Consider the following 21965-nt stretch of genomic DNA (forward strand, 5'->3'; position numbering starts at 1 on the left):
GTTCACAACAGAGAAATGCAGGAGCGGGGTGGCAGGTTGCATCAGTTCACATTCAACATTTTGGGTCAGTTCGACACAATGAAATATTCCAAATTGGGTTGAACCCACTTGAAACAAAATATTTCATTTAGAATTTTCCAATGAAAAATTGAGAATTATTGGCAAAATTGAAATTTTCCAATGGAAAATTTTGATTGTGCAGAAACTGCATTTTTCTGTTGGAAAATTGTTGTGATGGAAAAATCCTGACCAGCTCTGCAGACAATATTGTAGTGGACCAGCTGGTTTATATGCATACTACAGAGCTCTTGTAGAAGGGATTAACTGCTGCTGTAACTTTGCAGTGCTGTCACCTACTGAAGATTCTCTATCCCAAGTAGTAGAGACTTGTGCTTTTGGAGCGGGAAGTTCTGAATCCCCCCACCCCCATCAGTCATGATGAACTTCTGAATGGCTATGGTGTGAGACACAGAGAGAACCATGCTATCCAAAGTGGCTATGGATTAGTTATATTTTGTACTAAAGTCTATTAATCTAGTCCTTGAGAACCACCCACTAGCTGCAGTGTAGAATATGAAAATTCTTCTTCTCTGGGTTCTGCATCTTTTCTTTTGGCTCCTGCATTCTCCCTTTCCCTCCTCCGCATCCGTTCTTTCTCTTCCTTCCTTGGCACTTTATGTAACGCTTCCTTTCTTTCTGGTCTCAGACCTTCCAGTTACTACTTCCCTGAGTGTCTTAAACTTTTTTTTGTCTCTTCCCTCACTGTCACTCTCCTTAGCTGAGCACCAAGTATAAGGTGCCTGGAGATAACAGGAGTTTTTTTAGGACTCCACTACTCATATCTAGGTTCCCAACATCTTCAGAAATTGACTTGTAGAGAGTATAAGATGGGACTTCAAGGCCCTTGTTCTCTATCTCTGGGAACGGATCCTTGAGAATGCAGGTATTTGTTCTGGGCCTCAATGCCCCTAAAATACCTGTGCAGTAACAGTTTCCTTCAGGTATTAACAAATTCTACTCCCAAAGTGGATGCCATGTTTATTTTGGCAGGATCTGACATGCAGTGCCTGCTGGGGTTCACTGCATCCTGGAGAATCTCAGATTTATAAACTCAGAGGTATTTCAGTACAGTCTCAAAATATGATGTCTACATGGCCACCTTTCTAATTCCTGATTCTACACGCTTTCTCAATTCCATTCACTAGAGAGAGAGCATCGTTGAAATCCCTCAATCCATCAAGTGATTTTCAATTTCTGACTGGTTATTGATCAGATTGTTTTTGTAGCAAGATATGAGGTACTTACTGAGCGAGCTCGGAGACTTGATGCTAATTTATTTGGGGGCAGGACATTAAAGTATAATGAAGCCTCCTATTAATGGGATGCTGAATATATTACAGTTGTGGTAGGTGAGAGAGATCCTAATATTCTTTGTTTTCGGGGGGAAATGTAACAGAGACGGCAACATCTGAGTCTATGAACTCAGATGTTACTGTATCTGTTTGAGTCCTGGCTTGGTGTGTCATCTCATATTGTATCTGGCAGTAACAACAGGATTTTGGGATCTTTTCAAAGAACCAAGGTCACGATGGATAAGCTGTGAAAATAGTCCCTCTGAATATTCAGCTATGTATCTTAGTATCATGGATCCATGTGCTGAATTGTACCATTTCTGAGGAAGAACTGTTGAGTGGATATAGGCACTAGACAGCGAGTCAGGGTTTCTGTTTCCGTCTTTGGTTTTAGGCAGGTCACTTAACTAATTTGTGTCTCAGTTTCCCCTTCTGTAAAGATGAGGATCATTAAGTTTGCCAAGCTTTGTAAAGTGCTGAAAAACACTACTTTTTTTTTTATTACCACAATAAAACCCTTCTCCAATAATACGCTTTGCTGTACAGTTGTCAAAGCTTGAGCACTGCACTGTAATATAAAGAAAAGGAAGTGTATAATACTGAAGTTTTATACATGTAATTAGACTTTAAAACACATGCTTGAGATCTGACATGGTAACCTGTTTTTTGAAAGAGAACTAAGGTAAAATAGAGGAGAATCCATCTGGGTTAGCAGAGCTACCCTTTGAGTAGCCATTAACAAATCAGAAGAATGATTTGCAGATAAAATTAGTCAACAAGCTTATCCTGACTTGGCACGTTTTAAAAATATAATATTTTAACAAGAATGAATACTTTCTACTAGCTAATACCTTTTCTGTCACTGTTCCTACACGATGGGATGTTTTCTTTGGAAAGTGAGCAAGCACTGGCATTACATTGGAATGTTCTTGATTCCTAGGAGATTTTCAGGCCAGGAATGTGTTGGCTGCAGCTCTGTATTTTTGTATGTTTCTCATCTGTACCTGAGTGAGAGAGATGCTGTATCATTCATTTAAAATAAAAATGGATCACCATTCCTTGGTGATGGCGGCTCACTCTTTATTCCTGTAAACTGACATCAAATTGACCACTATTACTAAAAAAACCCACTATGTTAAATTGCACAGGCGACCTTAACATGGGCATTTCCTAACTTTTGAGTGCTTTACTCTGCAACCTTAACATTCTATTTAACATAGTGTCTTTGAACATAATTTCATATTAAAAAAAACAACTGAAGAAACAGAAATTCTATCATAGGTCTATCATGCAGTTCTACATAACTTGGGTCATAAGCAGGGTTTGGACCACTATACCCACAGCACAGACTTCTACTTGAATTAATGGAGTCTCTGATGTCCTCTCTGTGGAGCAGCACTAGAGAGGGATGAGACACTCACTTTGTCAGTGAGACTCAGCACGCCTGGATTAAATTCCACATCCTTGAGTGGAGTGAACAGTCGAGCACTTTCAGCAAGATGGCCTGTTTGATCTAAAAGGTCTCTTCCATCTCTAACATCTATGGCTGTATATGTGCCTGTGCAAGCTGAAAAACCTACAGATTTATTCATGAGAAGTCCTTGCTCTAATTTGTGAGTAAATTGGCTTAATTTGTGCTGGTTTTGCCATTTAATTTCGTGAATATACTCTCCAGGAAATGTGCATATGATAAATAAAGAGACTAGGATAATATATCAATACTGACTTCTTCCCTAAAATGGAAATAACTCCTTGAGTACAAGTTTCCTGCCTACTTAGTATTCATAACTGAGCATGCAAGCTACTATATCAGCCAGCTACTGTGTTATGTCTATGGGATACTCAAGCTTTGGGATAAACGAAGCATAGATTAACCAGCTCTGACTGTACCTATTTCACAGGTCATTAATCTTGCCCTTTCTCTGTTGCATACCACTGTAGATGAATGTTAGGGTTTATATTACACGTAACCACATATGCGGGTGAGCTCAATAAAGAGCAAGGAAATAAAAATTGGATTCTTGTCCTTTGAAGAAAATATATTCAAAAGCTTTTTCCACCCTATCTCAAGCTGATTAAGCACCAGAATGAAAGAGGTGAAGGTTGTTCAAATATTGGCCAAGTCCTTGCTGGATTTGTAGTGGTTTTGACTGTTTTATGTAAGAGCTACAAAAAGATGTCTTTGAACACAAATCAGATTCTTTCATGAAACACCATTGCAACAGCACACTTGGCTCACTATGAACATCCAAACTAGCAGCTTGTTTTGTCCAAGTTGAGAAGTATACTCACAGCACTATGCTGATAGTTCTTGACATTGGCGATAATGCTGCAAATTGACTCTGTTTTATTGTTGTTGCTGCTGTTCAACAAAACATATGCTCCAAAGTCAGGTTTCAAAGATCTCTGAGCAACAGTAACACAATGTGTGGTATGTATGAACTGAAGTGCACAGGAATTTAACTATCATACACACTCCTCACTTTAAAAGTTACTTAGTTGGTCCTTACTAAGTTATCAAATTTCTTTCTTTGCCTCACAGGTCGTATATTATCACTGTCAAATATCTGTGGACACCAGTCTCTCAGCCACTTAATAACGAATCCTGAATTTGAAACAAATCTGGGGATTCTTAGAATTAAATCTTGCCCCTTCTGAAATCATTGAGAGTTTTGCTGTAGATTTCTATAAGACCAGAATTCCACCCATAGGTTCTGATCCTACAAACAGTGACACACATGCTTAACTTCACTGCTGTGGCCTCAAACAAGAAAGCAAACAAGCAGCACACAACAACACTTGTGTTTTAGATTTTGATATTCCATTTAATGGAATGTTTCATTATTAAAAGAGGGAAGGAATTTTTTTCCACATGTGTTTTCTGTTGACAGTAACCATATTATTTGAATTTAATATTCCTGACTGGTAGAAACTTAAATCAAATAGTTCTTTAGGTTGTGGTTAATACTTTGTAATAAAAATCATGTGTTCAGATTCTCAACTGGTGTAAATTGGAATGGCTCAGTTGAAAACATTTAGCTCTTGGTTACACCAGTATAAAGCCAGAGTAAATCCATTGACTTTAGTGACGTTACTTTATACACCTGTGTGACTATAGTCTGAGTTTTGATATAAAGGCTCGGTGCTGATCTCAGGTATGTGGGTTTACATGTTTCATTTGTCAAAATCCACAACTGCATATGAGCAAATTTGTGGCAGGGTTTTCTAACTCTGCAATGCTGTGTCCTGCATAAGAGGTAAACATACATATGTAAGGTTAGAACGAAACCCATAATACACAAATGTCAGAATTTGGGACCACAGGGTACCAGTTGTTAATAACCATATAATGTTATTATCTCTGACATTAGAAACATAATTAAATCAGAATCATTTGAAACTACCTTTGGGGGAAGAGGACAGAGAGAAACAGTTTAATCCTCACCACAACATGTTTTCATTGACCTACTTACAGTAGTGAAGAAAGTGTCCCTTCTCATTACAACAAAATGGATTTGTTCAGCAATTTTATAATGCAACTGCACATGAGGAGATTGGCTGATCCAGCTATTCCAGGAGGACTTGGAAAGGAGAAGCTCTATTACTATGTCAGTATCTTTCCCCATTGGTTTGGAAGAGTGAATAGTTAGTTGATTGTGAACCCGATTAATGCAAGTGAACCTTCTTCTACTGGCAATCACATTTTCATCCTCTTTATTTTCCTGGAGGTTAAGTTCCTGTCTCTCCCATGATCCCTTTTCTAAAATATGTTGCATTTTCAGTGTTTCCATTTAAAAGCTGAAGTGAATAGGCTTGATTGAAGGTTCTGTTCTTGTTTCTGGCTCCAGTTCAGTTAGGTAGCTAAGATCATGCTTAACGTTTAAGTACATGAGTAGTCCCAGTGAATTCAGTGGGACCACTTACATGCTTAAAATTGGGCACTTGCTTAAGTACCTTGCTACATCAGTGCTGTAATACAAAGCCTATGTAGGGTTGCCACTGATAGCAATTTGTCCTGTATGATAACTATGGCATTATAATATGCACAATGACGCTGTCTGGATTCTTATTTCTTCTTTTACATCCTGCAAACCTTTTCTCACTTCAGTAGCTCTTTGACTGCAGTATGACTTCATGCATAAGTGAAGATTTGCAGAGTTGGGCCCAGGCCCTGCAGGATGAAGGACAGACTTGCCCAACATAATGCTCCTTTGAAATTTGGAATAAGTTACATGAACATCCCTAATCCTGTCTGAGGCATCCCGCTTCCAGAAAAACACATTGTGGTGCATATGCTTGGAAACCTACTGGCATAGCAAGGCTGTTCCCCTCATTAAAAACTTTAGTTCTGCCATTTTTCCATAGCATGTGGGGTGCAGTCTGTCATGTGCTTGGTGTCCCCCCTCCTGTGCTAGAGACAACTGTATGTCAGAGCAATTGTATATATGTAGTCTGCACTGGGACCCTGAAGACTGGAAGATGCCATAGCAATGTCGTTATTTTATGACTGTGTTAGCCCTTCTGAACCTTTCTTGTGCCCTACACCCAGACTAGAATGACAGAACGTGGGGCTCTGGCTGAGGAAAACCTTCAAAGCACGAAACTGTGCCTGTGAGCACTTCTCAGTGCTACTGCCAGGGTAGAAGCTGCACAATGGCCAAATAGTGCTTGTGGCAATACCTGTTAAGTGCCTGTCCTATGCCTGGAAGCAGATGTCTGATTCATTCCTGGAAAAGTGAGTATTAATTAACATTTTACAGATGCTGCATGGGCTCATATCAGTACTAGAAAAAAACAGAACCTGTGCAGGCTGTTTTCAAGGCTGTCTTGTGAATGGGAGACACCTGCACTGATTCAGGTTGATGGTTGTGTTTGGAATGATACGCAGACCTTCTGTTACAACTGTAGAGATCCAGGTCAGTGCCTGTAAAAGGTTAATTAATATTTCCACCTTTGGGCATATTGCTGATGCAAAGTCGGCACAGGACAGGCTCTGTTAGCATTTTGAATGCTTTGTGCTGCACAGGCTGTTTCATGTGAGGAGGGTCTTTGGCAGGTAATTCTGGATGATTTCCTTTCGAACGGAATAATATATTTTGAAAATTCCCCCAGTGAGATTCCCCCGGGCAGCAGCAGTAGCAACCCAAGTGTCAGAGCTGCCTTGTCAAGTGCCAGCTGGCTCAAAACCTTCATTGTGCATTGTCTTAAAGTGGCCCAGATGCATATGATGTCTAGGACAGTGCTATTTAGCAGCATATTTTAGCCTTCCAAAAACATCAAGGTAAAGTGTTCTCTTAGCTAGAGAGAAGCAGGGAATGGGAGGAGAGGATAAAGTAAGTGAGCTAATGGTTTGATAAGAATAGTTTTTCTAGAAATATCTGCTGCTCCTTTAGGAGCCAGGTATGCTCGGAAAGCGGGCTGAAGTAATGGACAGCTCACTTGGACATTCTAGGTCAAATGTTCAGTAATGAGGGACAATGGGTTTGGTGTGCCCACTAATCAAGTGTGCTCTTGCATGCAAGTCCAGGAATAACACATGCAAACTAGTGCTTATGTGTGTAGTACTCCATCTTCACCTATAATGCAGGGGTGTCCATCACACCTAAGTTTGGAAAGCAGCTCTTGCTGTAGGCATAAGAGAAGTTAAGTACAAGTTACACTGGAGAACTGACTTTTTGTTTTAAGGATATTGTGCAGCTGTGAGCGTACAACTGTTTTTATTTATTATTGTATGTTGGGGTTAATACACCCATCCGTATTTGAAAATAAACACTTGCCGTTAATCCTTTTTATGCCAATCAGGTCACATTCCTTACAAGGTACTTTTTGCTAATTTAATATTGTCAGAAACATTAATCATTGCAGCATTCATTTAATAAGACACAGTAGGAGTGAGCTGGAATTAACAAACAAAAAAGATTTTATGCATTTATCTCCAGTGTTTCACGTGTAGAAAAAATTAATTAGAAACAGAGCAGTTCAGTCATTTCAAATGGTTACATGTGCTTTAAAAATAGCCAGCCATGTTAGGCAATGGTCACCTAGGGCTGCCCTGGCCCCCAAGCCAAGGTTCATAAACCCCATGTGAGAGTTGTGAATTGGGGAAGAGGAGAGAGCAACTTATTAATTGTGTCTTCTTTAATGTCCCCATTAAATGGCTATCTAGTGTGGCTGTTTTTTGTGGCTAACACATCATTATAGGGCTGAGCTACTGTTTCTCAACTAAGCTTCCTTTGCATTGGAAATTTTTTCGATCTGAAGAGTGGGGGTGTGTAATATAACCCTTTAAAATGGTAACCTATAGATGCATTGACAGGGAAATGAAATTAATGGACATGCTATTAAAACTACAGAACTGGGGAAAGCACTGGAATAGGAACAACTTTTATATAGTCAGTATTCATTACATACTTTAAAAAATGTTCTGGTAGTTAGTTTGTTGTAACTTAATTGGGTTTTTTTTATTTTATTGCCAGATGGTGTCCAGCAGTTTCAGATTAAGATACTCTCAGTTACCTGTACTTCCATCCCTGAGTTATTGTGCACGCCGATGGGTCTCTTTTATGCTTCTTCAGCTCAGTATTCCAAGACCTTCCTGTACCGTGACTCCAGCCCTGGGACCCAACTACCCTCAGCAATTGACTCCACTTACCCTGTTGGGTGGGTCTGATCTGAGGAAGGGCTCTCAGAGGAGCATTGTTTTCATGGGGTGGGTGTGCTACAGTTAAGCTATCTTCATCTTGAATTCTTGGGGATGGGCAATAACTTAAAGGAATACAATTTACACATGCCCATTCAAAGTGAACGCGAAGTCTGTGTCAGTGTCAAACCCCATGAGATCAGAGTGGCAAAGTTTGACGCCCTCTTTGAAATGGTGGCTGTCCCGCTGTTTAGCGTGGCTCACAAATGTGAGTGCCAGTCTCAGGGCAGACACCCCAAACTGGTGGTATGTTCTATAATTAGATATTACCAATCTAGTAACCAATGTGAACTCCTAAAACACAATAACCGTCTTACCGTGGAGCCACAGACAGTCCTCTTGGGCATTCCAGTCTGTTTGGCCCCCCAGGCAAGCTGGACTAGGTGATAAATGGTCACTTACACCAAAGATCACAGAAGACTCAGGTTGCTCCCAGTCCCAAGAGACCAGTCACTTACCTCAGGTCAATTTGTACCTCACATCTCACACCAAAGACAACACTTGTACAATCCTTTAGTAAACTAGCTAAGGATTTATTGACTAGAAATAGAAATGAGTTATTTACAGGTTAAAACAGGAAAGGCATATACACAAATGAGTTACAGTCTATGGTTCCAAATGTGACAGAGATGCAGTAATCTGTCAGACCTGAATGTCTTTTAGGGCTAAGCCAGGTTGACCCTGGGGAGCTCTGCTTTTGTTTTCTAGCTCCAGCCCTGTGAGAGTCCAAACAGCAAAGAGATGAAGAATTTTCATGTCCGCTCTGTTTATTTCCTTCTTCCACTATTCAAGCTGGGTGGATGAGTTTTCTTGCACATATCACCTTCAGTGAGATGTGTGAGTGGGCCATTGACCCAGTGTTTGTATCATGGCCCACTTAGTTTTCATAGTTCTTACTGATGGGTGGGGTATTCTGCTCCTTGTTCCTGGGTGCACATGTTCAGAGCAGGCATTTTTACAGTTATAAAGCAAAACTTATATATTACCTTATAGCATGAAATCATAGAATCATAGAATCATAGAACTTAAGATCAGAAGGGACCATTATGATCATCTAGTCTGACCTCCCGCAAAATGCAGGCCACAAAAGCTGACCCACCCACTCTTGAAATAATTCTCTCCCTTGACTCAGCTGTTGTAGTCCCCAAATCCTGGTTTAAAGACTTCAAGTAGCAGGTAATCGTCCAGCAAGCGACCCCTGCCCCATGCTGCGGAGGAAGGCGAAAAACCTCCAGGGCCACTGCCAATCTACCCTGGAGGAAAATTCCTTCCCGACCCCAAATATGGTGATCAGCTGAACCCCGAGCATGCGGGCAAGACTCTCCAGCCAGACACTTGGGAAAAAGACTTTCAATATCCCAACATTGACCCTCGGTACTAATTACCAGTGGCGGCACGTTATTGACCTGTTGACTAAATAGTGTTATCCTATCAAACCATTCCCTCCATAAACTTATCAAGCTTAAACTTAAAGCCAGAGAGGTCCTTCGTCCCCACTGTTTCCCTCAGTAGGCTGTTCCAGAATTTCACTCCCCTGATGGTTAGAAACCTTCGTCTAATTTCAAGCCTAAACTTCCCGACTGCCAATTTATATCCATTTGTTCTCGTGTCCACATTAGTACTGAGCTGAAATAATTCCTCTCCCTCCCTGGTATTTATCCCTCTGATATATTTAAAGAGAGCAATCATATCTCCTCTCAACCTTCTTTTGGTTAAGGAAAACAAACCGAGCTCCTCAAGTCTGTTTTCATACAACAGGCTTTCCATTCCTCGGATCAATCTAGTGGTCCCTTTGTACCTGTTCCAGTTTGAATTCATCCTTCTTAAACATGGGAGACCAAAACTGCACACAGTACTTCAAATGAGGTCTCACCAACGCCTTGTATAACGGGACTAGCACCTCCTTATCTCTACTAGAAATACCTTGCCTAATGCATCCCAAGACTGCATTAGCTTTTTTAACGGCCACATCACATTGCCGACTCATAGTCATCCTGCGATCAACCAGGACTCCGAGGTCCTTCTCCTCTTCCGTTACTTCCAACTGATGCGTCCCCAGCTTATAACTAAAATTCCTGTTAGTCATCCCTAAATGCATAACCTTACACTTCTCACTATTGAATTTCATCCTATTACTAATACTCCAGTTTACAAGGTCATCCAAATCTCCCTGGAGGATATCCCTATCCTTCTCCGAATTGGCAATACCTCCCAACTTCGTGTCATCCGCAAACTTTATCAGCCCACTCCTACTTTTGGTTCCGAGGTCAGTGATAAATAGATTGAATAAGATCAGACCCAAAACCAAACCTTGAGGAACTCCACTGGTAACCTCCCTCCAACCTGACAGATCACCTTTCAATATGACCCGCTGCAGTCTCCCCTTTAACCAGTTCCTTATCCACCTCTGGATTTTCATTTCAATCCCCATCTTTTCCAATTTAACCAGTAATTCTTCATGCGGTACCGTATCAAAAGCCTTACTGAAATCAAGATATATTAGATCCACCGCATTTCCCTTGTCTAAAAAGTCTGTTACTTTCTCAAAGAAGGAGATCAGGTTGGTTTGGCACGATCTACCTTTCGTAAAACCATGTTGTAATTTGTCCCAATTGCCATTGACCTCAAGGTCCGTAACTACTCTCTCCTTTAATATTTTTTCCATGACTTTGCATACTACAGATGTTAAACTTAACAGGCCTGTAGTTACCCGGGTCACTTTTTTTCCCCTTCTTGAAAATAGGAGCTATATTAGCTAATCTCCAGTCAAACGGTACAACCCCCAAGTTCAGAGATTCATTAAAAATTATCGCTAACGGGCTTGCAATTTCACTCGCCAATTCCTTTAATATTCTAGGATGAAGATTATCCGGGCCGCCTGATTTACTACCATTAAGCTGTTCAAGTTTGGCTTCTACCTCAGATACTGTAATTTCCAACCCCGTACCTTCATTCCCATCAGTCACTCTGCCACTATTCCTAAGCCCTTCATTATCCTTATTAAAGACCGAGGCAAAATATTCGTTTAGATATTGTGCCATGCCTAGCTTATCCTTGATCTCCACTCCGTTTACAGTTTTAAGCGGTCCCACTTCTTCTTTCTTAGTTTTCTTCCTATTTATATGGCTAAAAAACCTTTTACTATTGGTATTAATTCCCTTCACAAGGTCCATCTCTACCCGGCTTTTGGCTTTTCTCACTGCATCCCTACACCCCCTGACCTCAATAAGGTAGGTTTCTTTGCTGATCCCTCCCATCTTCCACTCCCTGTACACTTTCTGTTTTTTCTTAATCACCCCTCTGAGACGCTTGCTCATCCAGCTCAGTCTAAAACTGCTACCTACGAACCGTTTTCCCTTTCTCGGGATACAGACCTCTGACAGCTCCTGCAACTTCAACCTGAAATAATCCCAGGCGACTTCCGCCTTTAGATCCCTAAATATGTTAGTCCAATCCACTTCCTTAACTAGTCGCCTTAATTTCGTAAAGTTAGCCCTTTTGAAATCGTAAACCTTAGTCTCAGATGCAATTGTGTTTATCCTTCCGTTTATTTTGAACCGAATTAGCTCATGATCACTCGAGCCAAGGTTGTCCCCTACAACCATTTCTTCAACAAGGTCCTCACTACTCACCAAAACCAAATCTAAAATGGTATCCCCCCTCGTCGGTTCAGTAACTACTTGATGAAGGAATTCATCAGCTATCACGTCTAGGAAAAGCTGAGCCCTATTATTATTACTAGCATTTGTTCCCCAATCTATATCTGGGAAGTTAAAGTCTCCCATGATCATACAGTTCCTATTAGTATTTACCTCCTTAAAAACATTAAAGAGTTCTCTATCCATATCCAGGCTAGATCCCGGCGGTCTATAGCACACCCCAATCACTATCCCAGGGGAGGCTCTAGTAGTTTTCTTCCCTAATGTGACCATTGCCCAAACAGACTCTGTATTATCCATTCCATTACTAGTTATTTCATTACAGTTTACCTCATTATTGACATACAATGCTACTCCCCCACCTTTACCTTTGTTTCGGTCTTTCCTAAACAGCACATACCCTTCCATACCTGTACTCCAGTCGTGACTACCGTTCCACCATGTTTCGGTTATTCCTACGATATCCGGTTTCAATTCTTGGACCAGGAGCTCCAATTCCTCCATTTCGTTACCTAGGCTTCTCGCATTGGTGAACAAACATCCTAATTTTTGCTGTTTGGCTTCTCTCACCTTTGTTACCCAATTTGGTAGGGACTCAGTACCACCAGTATGACCTATTGGTCTAGTATCCATCCCCCCCCCTTCATTATCTCCAAACCCCTCCCTCTGGCTATATCCATTCTTATCCTGTTGTCCTCCCTCTGAATGTTTAAATTTGGCGTGGAGAGTGACTGGACATCTCCCAACCGTCCCAATGGCTCCCAATATAGCCATTACAAGTAAGAATAAGGCATGTAGCAACTTACAAGCATTTTATAGAGTTTAAACACTAAACACATCTTTACAAGTTTAATGCCTGTCTTGAACAATACTAACATACAGGTGAGCTGTCTGATTTCCAGCTATGAATTTGTCAGTGCTCAGCTGATGCCTACAGCCTTGGCAAGAGCTGGCAACTGGTCTACCAGAGTCACAATGGCATACATGTGAATGACTCCACAATGTAGTGGAAGCAGTAGTGCCTTTATTTTTTATACATTTATCCACCCGTATGTTGTTTGATAGGAAAACACTGGAGTTTTCAAAGGACGTAGTTCTAAAGCTTATGAAGCATAAGGTGTGCCCTGTGCAGTTTCTACTGAGGCTTTTCATCTCAGAGGGTCAGATCCTGAGTGGTGCTTAGCCTGCCTCAGGCCCTTTTGGGACTAGTATACAGAAATTAGGTCATCACCACTATACTGCTGACAGAGTAGGTTTGTCCCATATGGAATATTTTTTTAATGCTTTGTCCATTGATTTAAATGTCCTCAGCAATGAGCTTCCATTAATATTACTTATATTATGGTAGTGCCTAGAGCCCCAACTAAGACTGGGGCCACATTGTGCATAAACACGTAGTGATAGACAGTCCCTGCCACTTTATAATCTAGAATAGACAAGACAGGCTAAGAATCAGAGGAAAAACAGAACCACAGGAGATCAGAGTTCTAGTCCCAGCTGAGCCACCAGCCTGCGGTATGCCTGATGTCATACCACAGGCTAGTGGCTCAGCTGGGGACAGAACCCAGTTTTCCTAGATCCTGGTCTAGTTCCCTATCCAGTAGATAGCATTTCTCAAGAAGTGGGTTGTGATCCACAAGAGGAGTCATTAAAGCAATCATGGGGTTGCAAGGCATTGAAAATTTCATTACGTTCTAAAGCAGTGGTCACCAGCCCGTCAATCGCAATCGACTGGTTGATTCTGGAGCTGCTAAAAGTGTGAAGGTGCAGTGGGGCTCAGAGGCTGCCTGCCTGCTGTGGCCCCACGCTGTTCCTGGAAGCAGCTGGCTGCTGACACGTCTCTGCGGCCCCTGAGGGAAGGGTGGGGGGGTGAGGCAGCTTTGCACACTGCCCCCACCCCCAGCACTGTGCCCGCAGCTCCCATTGGCCAAGAACTGGCCAATAGGAGCTGCAGGGGCGGCGCTTGCAGACACAGGCAGCACATAGAGAAGGTACACGCTATACATTTTTAAACAGTGATTTCTTTTGAAAACTTTTCAGATTAGTTTTAGAGCTATATCAGAAAATGAATGATTGCTTGGTTATTTCATTTACCAAAGGTAATTGAAGCAGATATTTATGAAGTCACTGGGTGGTGAACTATCTCCAGTTCAACAGGTTAATCATTAATATTTGGAGGATTTTCTTGCCATGCTGTATTAGCAGAACATCACTAGACAGACATTTAAATTGTTTTATGTAATTAAAACAACAATTCTGGATTTTTTTCTTCAACAGCAAACATATAATATTTTAACAAAACAAGCATATGTCCCTCGCTTCTCACATTTATCTCCAGACTTCTTCTCCTTGTCCAGATCTATTCCACCCCCAACAATCTTCTGTTCATTGAACTTTTTGAAACTTTGCACTTTTCGAGAGAAGTAAGGGATTGACTGTGTACACAAATTTGCAGAGGGACAATAGAGTTGAGGTCTGTTATTTCTCACCCCTATTTATTATTTATTTATTTTAAAACATTTTTGCTGTTAACAAGCATGTTACCTCTGGAGATACAAATCCACAGTTTGAGAACTGCAAAACTAAGCATCTCTGATGGTATCTTCTAGTCTGAGCGCTGAGTCCCATTGGGTAGATAGAAAGATTAACCTAACTAATCTATGAAGAAGCCTGTGGAACCCCATAAGATTGGGTCCCTAATCCATGAACTATTGGAACTCATTTACAAAACTTTTCTTAAATGTTACATGAATATATTGTCGAATACTAAGAATTAGAATTTATAATGCCTATTCCATGATGAGATATCTTTGAGCTATAAAGTATCTTAATTAAAACTATCTTTAGATAAGTTTTTTCCTCAAAAAGCATTTTATCAAAAAAATCTGATTTAAATAAAAAAAAATCCGATTTTTTTTAAATCATTGCACCCCAACCCCCTGCCCCAGGCTCACTCAATGCACACCCACAGTTAAGAATGTTACACTGCTCTGTGACAATCCGTGAAGGATTTTGGATCTATAAACCACAAATGACACTAACAAAAAGTAAAACTCCTGAAATGTCCAGTGGATTCTATGAGATTAGGTGCAGTATGACCATGTGACGTCTGCACCCAAACCCTCTCAAAGAGCTTGCACCCCTCACTCCTGCACCCCAACTCTCTGCCCCAGGCTCAGCCCTGAACCCCCTCCCACACTCTGAACCCCTCAGCCCCAAGCCAGAGCCTGCACTCCCTCCCGCACCCCAACCCCAGCCCAGTGAAAGTGAGTGAGGGTGGGGGAGAGCGAGCGACAGAGGGAGGGGGGAATGGAGTGAGCGGGGCGCGGACTCGGGAAAGTGCGAGGTAGATCCTGGGTTGATCTTAAGTTAAAAAAGTGATCTTGTGCGTAAAAAGGTGGGAGACCACTGTTCTAAAGCAAAGAAAATCTATACCCTTTTGCCCTTACAAGTCAAGTATTCTCTGTCAATCTCTCAGAATGCACACTCAAATTATATAGACTTATCATTGTTGTCATTGATATTTTTGTAGTAAATGTAAGGGAATTGTGAAAATCTGACTTCAAATAATGGGTTGCCAACCTGAAATGCTCCACTAGACCACACTGCTAACTCTGAAGAGCCATCACTTCCCTGGGGAGACCAGACCAGTGGTTTTCAAAGTTCGAGTTGTGACCCAGTACTGGGTCACAGAATGCAAGGCACTGGGTCACCTTGCTCAGCACCCAGGGACCCTGGCGGCCTGCCAGTAAAAACTAGTCTTTACCTGTTCTGACACCACGTTGTGCCCCGGAAGCGGCCAGCAGCAGGTCTGGCTCATAGGTGGGGGGCCACGGGACTCCATATGCTGCCCCCGCCTGAAGCATGGGCTCTGCACTCCCACTGGCCAGTTCCCAGCCACAGGGAGCTGGGGGGGTGCGGTGCCTGGGGGCAAGAGCCACGCAGAGCTGCTTACATGCCTCCACCTAGGAGCCAGACCTGCTGGCTGCTTCCGGGACGCAGGTGCCTGTCTCTGCACCCCGGCTGCGCCACTGACTGGGAGCCGACGGAGGTAAGCCTGCACCCCAATCCCCTGCCCCAAACCCAGATCCCCTTCCTATACCCCAACCTCCTCATCCCCGGTCCCACCCCAGAGCCCGCACCCCAACCCCCAGCCCTGAGCCCCCCCCAAATTTGGAGCCCTCTCCTGCACCAATTTTCTTCAACTGAGTTGCCAGAAAAAAAGTTTGAAGACCACTGGACTAGACCACCCTGTAAGAGATCTCACAGTTAAGGGGAATAAGATAATTCCTCCTCTTCTTGGGTGCTATCACTTTTCAAATACTTGTTCAGCTGGAAATATATAATATCTTCAGATTTAATTTTGAGGGCTGCGTTTCACCTATCCCACATGTCCCTTTTAAAGAGTATGTTACAGATTGGTACTTCTGTAATTGGGCTAGTCAGATACAGAGTTCTCCGGGCAGTTTAGACCTCAAAGAATTCTTCCTGTCTTCCCCTCCAGGTTACATTACCTTAAATAAAGGCATTGATGTGTATAAAATATGCACAATTATGGATCAAAGGAGCACAATGGCATTTGGTTACTATTTTCAACTTTGCATTTCCCTTCAACTGATCTAGTGTGACCTTGGCTATATGTAAAATGTGTTCGGCCTCTCATTTTGGTGTTTGCATAATAAACTCTCTTTAAAACTCTTATTTTAGCTATCATAGTATTCTGGTAAAATGTTTAATCCCAAATTGTTTTTCTCTCTGTTGGTAGTTTGTAATCATGTCAGGTCAGTCTTTTTTAGGATGGGAACTCCCACAGATGATAGACATGATTACTGACAAATGCTTCAAGAATCATTGCTTACCGATTTGGTCATTGTTGCCTGTGACATATTTTTATTGAGATAAATGGGGAAGCCCTGACATTAAGATCTTAGGTTTGGAAAATAAAGTTATAGGTATAAATACACTTATTTTGCAGTTATTAGCACTGTCATGGTAATAACTCAGAATCCACATCAAGTTTATGTGGGAAGTGACAGTAGAACTAACTTTACTCCAGTTACTACCATGACTTTTGATTGCACTGGTACTTTAAAAGCTATTAGAGCTACTGTATCTTGAATTCTATTAAGCCACATGCCTTGGGAATGTAATTTTTTTAGATAAGTAAAATAGCAGTAGTTCTTCTGATTGTCATCAATCGTTATCATAAATATTCTGTGACTGCACTGGTAAATTTTCATAAGACTTCTTTCTACTTCTTAGTAAGGCTGGGGTATAGGTTTGGGAAGCAATAATAGGATCAACCCATTGCATTTAGACTAGACTGGCCAACAGGATACATATTGTATGCTTCCTTAAATAATGTTCCTATGTTTAGATATTTATAACCACTTGTGAGGTTAAATTTGTATATATTTCCATGGGGCCCAAACACCATATTGAACATACTATAAAAGGCAGTGAGCATAGTAGATGCTTTCCTTTTATAGTGGCAACTTATCTCCCTAGTAGGAAATGATGACATTTGAAGAGCATATGACCTTTGGGACATGTGTGAACCTTACCTGCTCAGTTTCTACATCTGAATCTGGGTCTCCATGATTTATCATTGGTACTTAAAACTTCAGGCCACCCTGATGTTTAGAGTTACATGTGTTTTATACTGTCCATTATTAAAGCCATGGTTGATGCAGGAACTGCCGGCTGGGGGAGGCTAGCCCCCAGCCCCGACCCTTCCATGCCCCCTGCCAGAGCTCCCCCATCACAGCCACCAGCCCCCACCCCAGGCTAGAGCCCCTAACCTCTGAGCACCCCAAAGACCCCCCAGCTTGGAACACTGGGAGGGCGGGGTGGCGTTGTCCCACCCCATCAGCCCCCCAGTCCTGGAGCACCGGGAGGGCGGGCAATGCGGCCCAAACCGGGGCCACCCTACAGGGAGACTGGGGCCAGACCAAGTGGAAGCAGGAGAGAGAGGCTGGGGGCAGAGCATAGATGGGACCACACCTGGTAGTTTGGGAAGGCACAGCCTCCCCCAGCCTATGACACATGCCGTCCATGATTAAAGCTAATGTTATTATTTATTCATGCACAATGCAGATATCTTCTGTAATGCCCAACTTACTTTTAAAAAATACTTCCCCATCAACTCTCTTTATGATCCAATTATGAGATAACATGCATATTAATCACAAATGAAACTATTACCTGACTGGATGTTCATTAGGAATGGGAGAGCACTTACAGTGAGTACGGTACATTAATCATTTATAAGGAGTGAGCCATTAAAATGAATCTCTTTTTTAATATTGTAAGATGAGCTCACAGATGATATGAAAAGCTTTTCCAGTGAAGATGTTCAAGGACTCTTCAAACTTCCTTTCGCTTAGATTTTCTTAGGGTTCCACAGTTACACACTTGCCACAGGGAGACAAGAGAGCATGAATGTGTCAATTATTTGTATTCCTCTGGGTTAAATTACACTTAATCTTGCTATGCATACTACAAAATATATATGTATTTTAGGCCTGATCCTACAACTGTATCTCTGTAGATTAGTCCCCAAGTCTACCTGGCAAACTATTAATTTCCGCAGAACTTTGCATGGTGTGACAATTCGGGGAATCTGTATATACAACTTTTGAATTCTTCTTGATATTGTGGGTCGTTTTTATGTATCTTGTCAGACTGCAGACTCCATTTTGCATGTGGGATTCTTTACCTTTTGTTTGCATGTTACCTCCATGTTGGACTGGCATTCCAAAGACTTGTAGCAAAGGGCTAACATTCAATGAAGTGAGCTCCCATTGAAATGGAATCAATCTAAACAATAGGCTGGCTCCTATTCATGAGAACTGCTTTATCAGAGGAGAGGTCGCCTAGCAATGAAGTCACTTGGTAAGGGCCTGTTCTCCCTAAAGAGGCTGAACCAGGAGTCACCTGATTAAGAAACTGAAAAGTTATAAAAGGACTCCTTGGGGAAGACTGGGGATGTGTACAGGAAGCATGGGACAGGAGAGAGGAAGGAGACGGACCATCCAAGGTCAGAGGAAGCTAGGTCACTTAGAAACAGCTCCGTGTTTCAGAACACAAGCCATGCACTGCAGCCTAAGGACCTTGCATGGCCACAGATAACTCTGACCCCAGCCCAAAGAATGCTATGGAATTGTGAGGAAACTGAGGCAGAGAAATGCATATAGGATTTGTTATTTTTGTACAGAGCTGGGCATTTCTCATGCTATTAAAGAAATAGCAATAGTGTTGTAGAATCCAATGGAAAGTGGCTGTTTTTCATGCGTTAACATATTCACATGCCCCTTGAAGAAGTAAACTGTGGACCCAGAACACCATTTGGCTTGATTTCTAGAAGAGGACACGTTTAAGCTACACGGGAAGTCTGCGGGGTCAGCATTGGTTCTAGAGAGTGGGAGTGAGGCATGTGACCTAACCTCTGAGGAAAGAATGCCAGACAGAAGATCTGCACCCTGAAAGTGTACCCAGGGGCCCTCAGATAGGGACAGTGCCTAGACTCCATTCAGAATCTGTGGGTTAAAATACCTGGGGAATCCAGCGGCTGGATCCCCTCACAGCCATTGGTGAGTGGCCTAGAGGGGACGCTTGACTGCAGATGTGACACAAGGGCCATGGGGTTTTGCCTGCACAGATGCATTTGCAGAATGGAAGCTATGATCATTCAAGACAGATTTCTCAAACGGGCTGAATTCTGAACTCTTGCCGAGGTATCTTTTGTACCAAGGATATCTTTATTACTTAGGAAAGCCAGACCTGTATGATTCAAAATGTCAAAGAGATAACAGAAATGGAAAGAAATGTCACAAGAATAAAGATGGAGGGCCCCATTTTTCCACTCTGGCTGAATGGTGCTTACTCTCAGTGGAGAGTGGGAGTCTCAGGGAGCCAGTGATGGCTCTCTGATCTGAGGTTGCCCAGCCCCTTTCAGAGTTGAGACAAGAGGTGCCTACACTAACTTCTGCCTGCAGCATAAGATCTGTAACAGACCTTGCACCAGGGTCAGTCAGGTGTAACTGAGCTTTGCCGCCATACAAATAATATAGGACAGTCCTCCTATATTATTTGTATGGCACAGTTTGAATTTCATCTAGTTAATAAGAACCAATTCCTTATCTTTGGCCTCTTGGTTATTGAATATTGTACTTGTAAGTTATGAACTTGTACTTGTAAGTTATCCATATATGATTCTGCTGCATACAATTCATGATCCAGAACAGGGATCGGCAACCTTTGGCCTGTGGCCCGCCAGGGTAAGCACCCTGGCAGGCCGGGCTGGTTTGTTTGCCTACCGCATCCGCAGGTTCAGCCAATCGCGGCTCCCACTGGCCGCAGTTCGCCGCTCCAGGCCAATGGGGGCAGCAGGAAGCAGCAGGCAGCACATCCCTTGGCCCGCGCCTCTTCCCGCCACCCCCATTGGCCCGGAGCGGCGAACCGTGGCCAGTGGGAGCCGCAATTGGCCGAACCTGCAGACGTGGCAGGTAAACAAACTGGCCCGGCCCACCAGGGTGCTTACCCTGGCGGGCTGCAGGCCAAAGGTTGCCAATCCCTGATCCAGAACAAAGGTGGTTATATTGACCCTATATAAAGTTGAAAGATAGAATTGCTTGAAAATAACTTCTTGTAGAAATATTATGAAAAATAAAATTCAGCTAGTTATTATGGAATTGAGAGTCCTATTCATCCATTTGTCCAGTACAGAATGGAAGGTCAAACTAAATTTGAGCCCTTAGTAAAGTAGTGTCACTTCATATTAGTATAACAAGGGGGAAAGAGATAAAACCACATATTACTAAAGATAAAAGTTCCACAAACCCATTTACAAATTTAAAAGCAACAACCTATACAAGTATGGTTATTATCCTTAAAATGACAGCTCTGTCCTGTATAGTGGAAGAAAGAATTTCTGGCTCTTCAGAATTTCTCTTGACTTGATACAAAAACTTCATCTATATAACCTTAAGATTATGACGCTCAATGGAAAAAAGCCAGGAAATTAAATATACCATTGCAGATTCCAATGCTGTCTTTAACATGGCTGCACTATAAGTGTATTAACATTTCCTTAAAAAGTATGATAGCTATTGTGCAATGGGCAATAACTACTTTTTAAAAGATCCTAATATCACACCTTATTCAGTTAAATAAAAACAACTAACACACATGCACACTACAAAGCTGCCCGGGCTGTATTTTGTTTATTTTTATAATATATTCTTTATACATTAAATAAAAATATTTTACAATATATTCAGAAAATTTGCTTCTAGACTCAGAACTTCTGTGTCCAGTGTGTATTGTTATAGCTATTTAAACTCAATTGCATAGCTCTGTAAATGCATGTTCACTATCTGGGAAGAAGGTATGGTTTTGCTCATCTTTCTCTAAATACTGGTTTGGGTGCTCCTTTCAGGACGAGAATAGAAGTGTATGTTCCAAGTATCCTCTTTCTTGGATCTAATATGGGCATCCATCTCAGATTGCTTTTTCCACTACTGAAATATGACTGTACTAATTTTATCTCATCAGGCTGTATGGTTCTGTTCAGATGGCAGTGCCAAATTGTCTAGCTCTGTGGGTTTCAGACACACGACCTTGGGAGAGGGAAAAAAATAATCATATTGCTCAAGCCTCCTGTATCAGTTCCAAGTATACTTCGTAACATGTCATATATACCCATTTGCCCCATACTCTTCTTGCTCTGTGTCTAGTCTGGCCACAGATTTTCTGTGGACTCATTCAAGTTCAGCCCGCTGCTCAGTGGAAACTATCCAGAGGAACTCTGCCTGGAGGTGGGATCGATTAAGGCGGGGGTGCCCAACTTACAGCCCATGGGTTGTACATGGCCCAACACAGCATTTTATAAAGCCCACAGCCTGCTTCAACACAAAATACTAACGGCCGATTCATAAGTGGTTTGTCATCAGGTTTACATAATTTTAGTTTACACAAATGTGTAAAAAGACAAAACTGTCCATAGAAACAACCTGTCTAAATACGTACAAAACAAGCTGAACTAAAAATGTAAATCAATACAGGTGACTTTAAATCTGATTAAAATATGTAGAATCTGTTTGGTCCACACAAGGTTGTGCTTAGGTTTATGTGGTCCATGTATGTAATAAGGTTGGGGACCGCTGGATTAAGGGCCCAGAAATATGCTCTACCTTTGTAGAGCACCCCATACCAGCTTCCTCCTCCTGGTATGATGGATGGCCGCGTTGGCCA

General features: G+C 42.0%; 1 protein-coding gene across 40 annotated transcripts in view; it reads left to right on the forward strand.

Moving 5' to 3' along the window:
• The window catches only part of DTNA (dystrobrevin alpha), a 323219-nt gene that overhangs the window by 91792 nt on the left and 209462 nt on the right, over positions 1 to 21965 (forward strand). For 2 of the 40 annotated variants that reach the window (XM_039522814.1, XM_039522815.1), the window contains 2 exons: positions 5902 to 6087; positions 7829 to 8012. The exons of 37 other annotated variants lie outside the window; for them this stretch is intronic. In XM_039522814.1, the coding sequence (XP_039378748.1) occupies positions 6051 to 6087; positions 7829 to 8012 (221 nt within the window). In that variant the 5' untranslated portion in view covers positions 5902 to 6050. The remainder of the gene's footprint in view (positions 1 to 5901; positions 6088 to 7828; positions 8013 to 21965) is intronic. One more of the 40 variants, XM_039522820.1, reaches the window with a different exon arrangement.

Source organism: Mauremys reevesii, linkage group 2, assembly GCF_016161935.1.
Source record: "Mauremys reevesii isolate NIE-2019 linkage group 2, ASM1616193v1, whole genome shotgun sequence".
In the NCBI taxonomy this organism is placed as follows: Eukaryota; Metazoa; Chordata; order Testudines; family Geoemydidae; genus Mauremys; species Mauremys reevesii.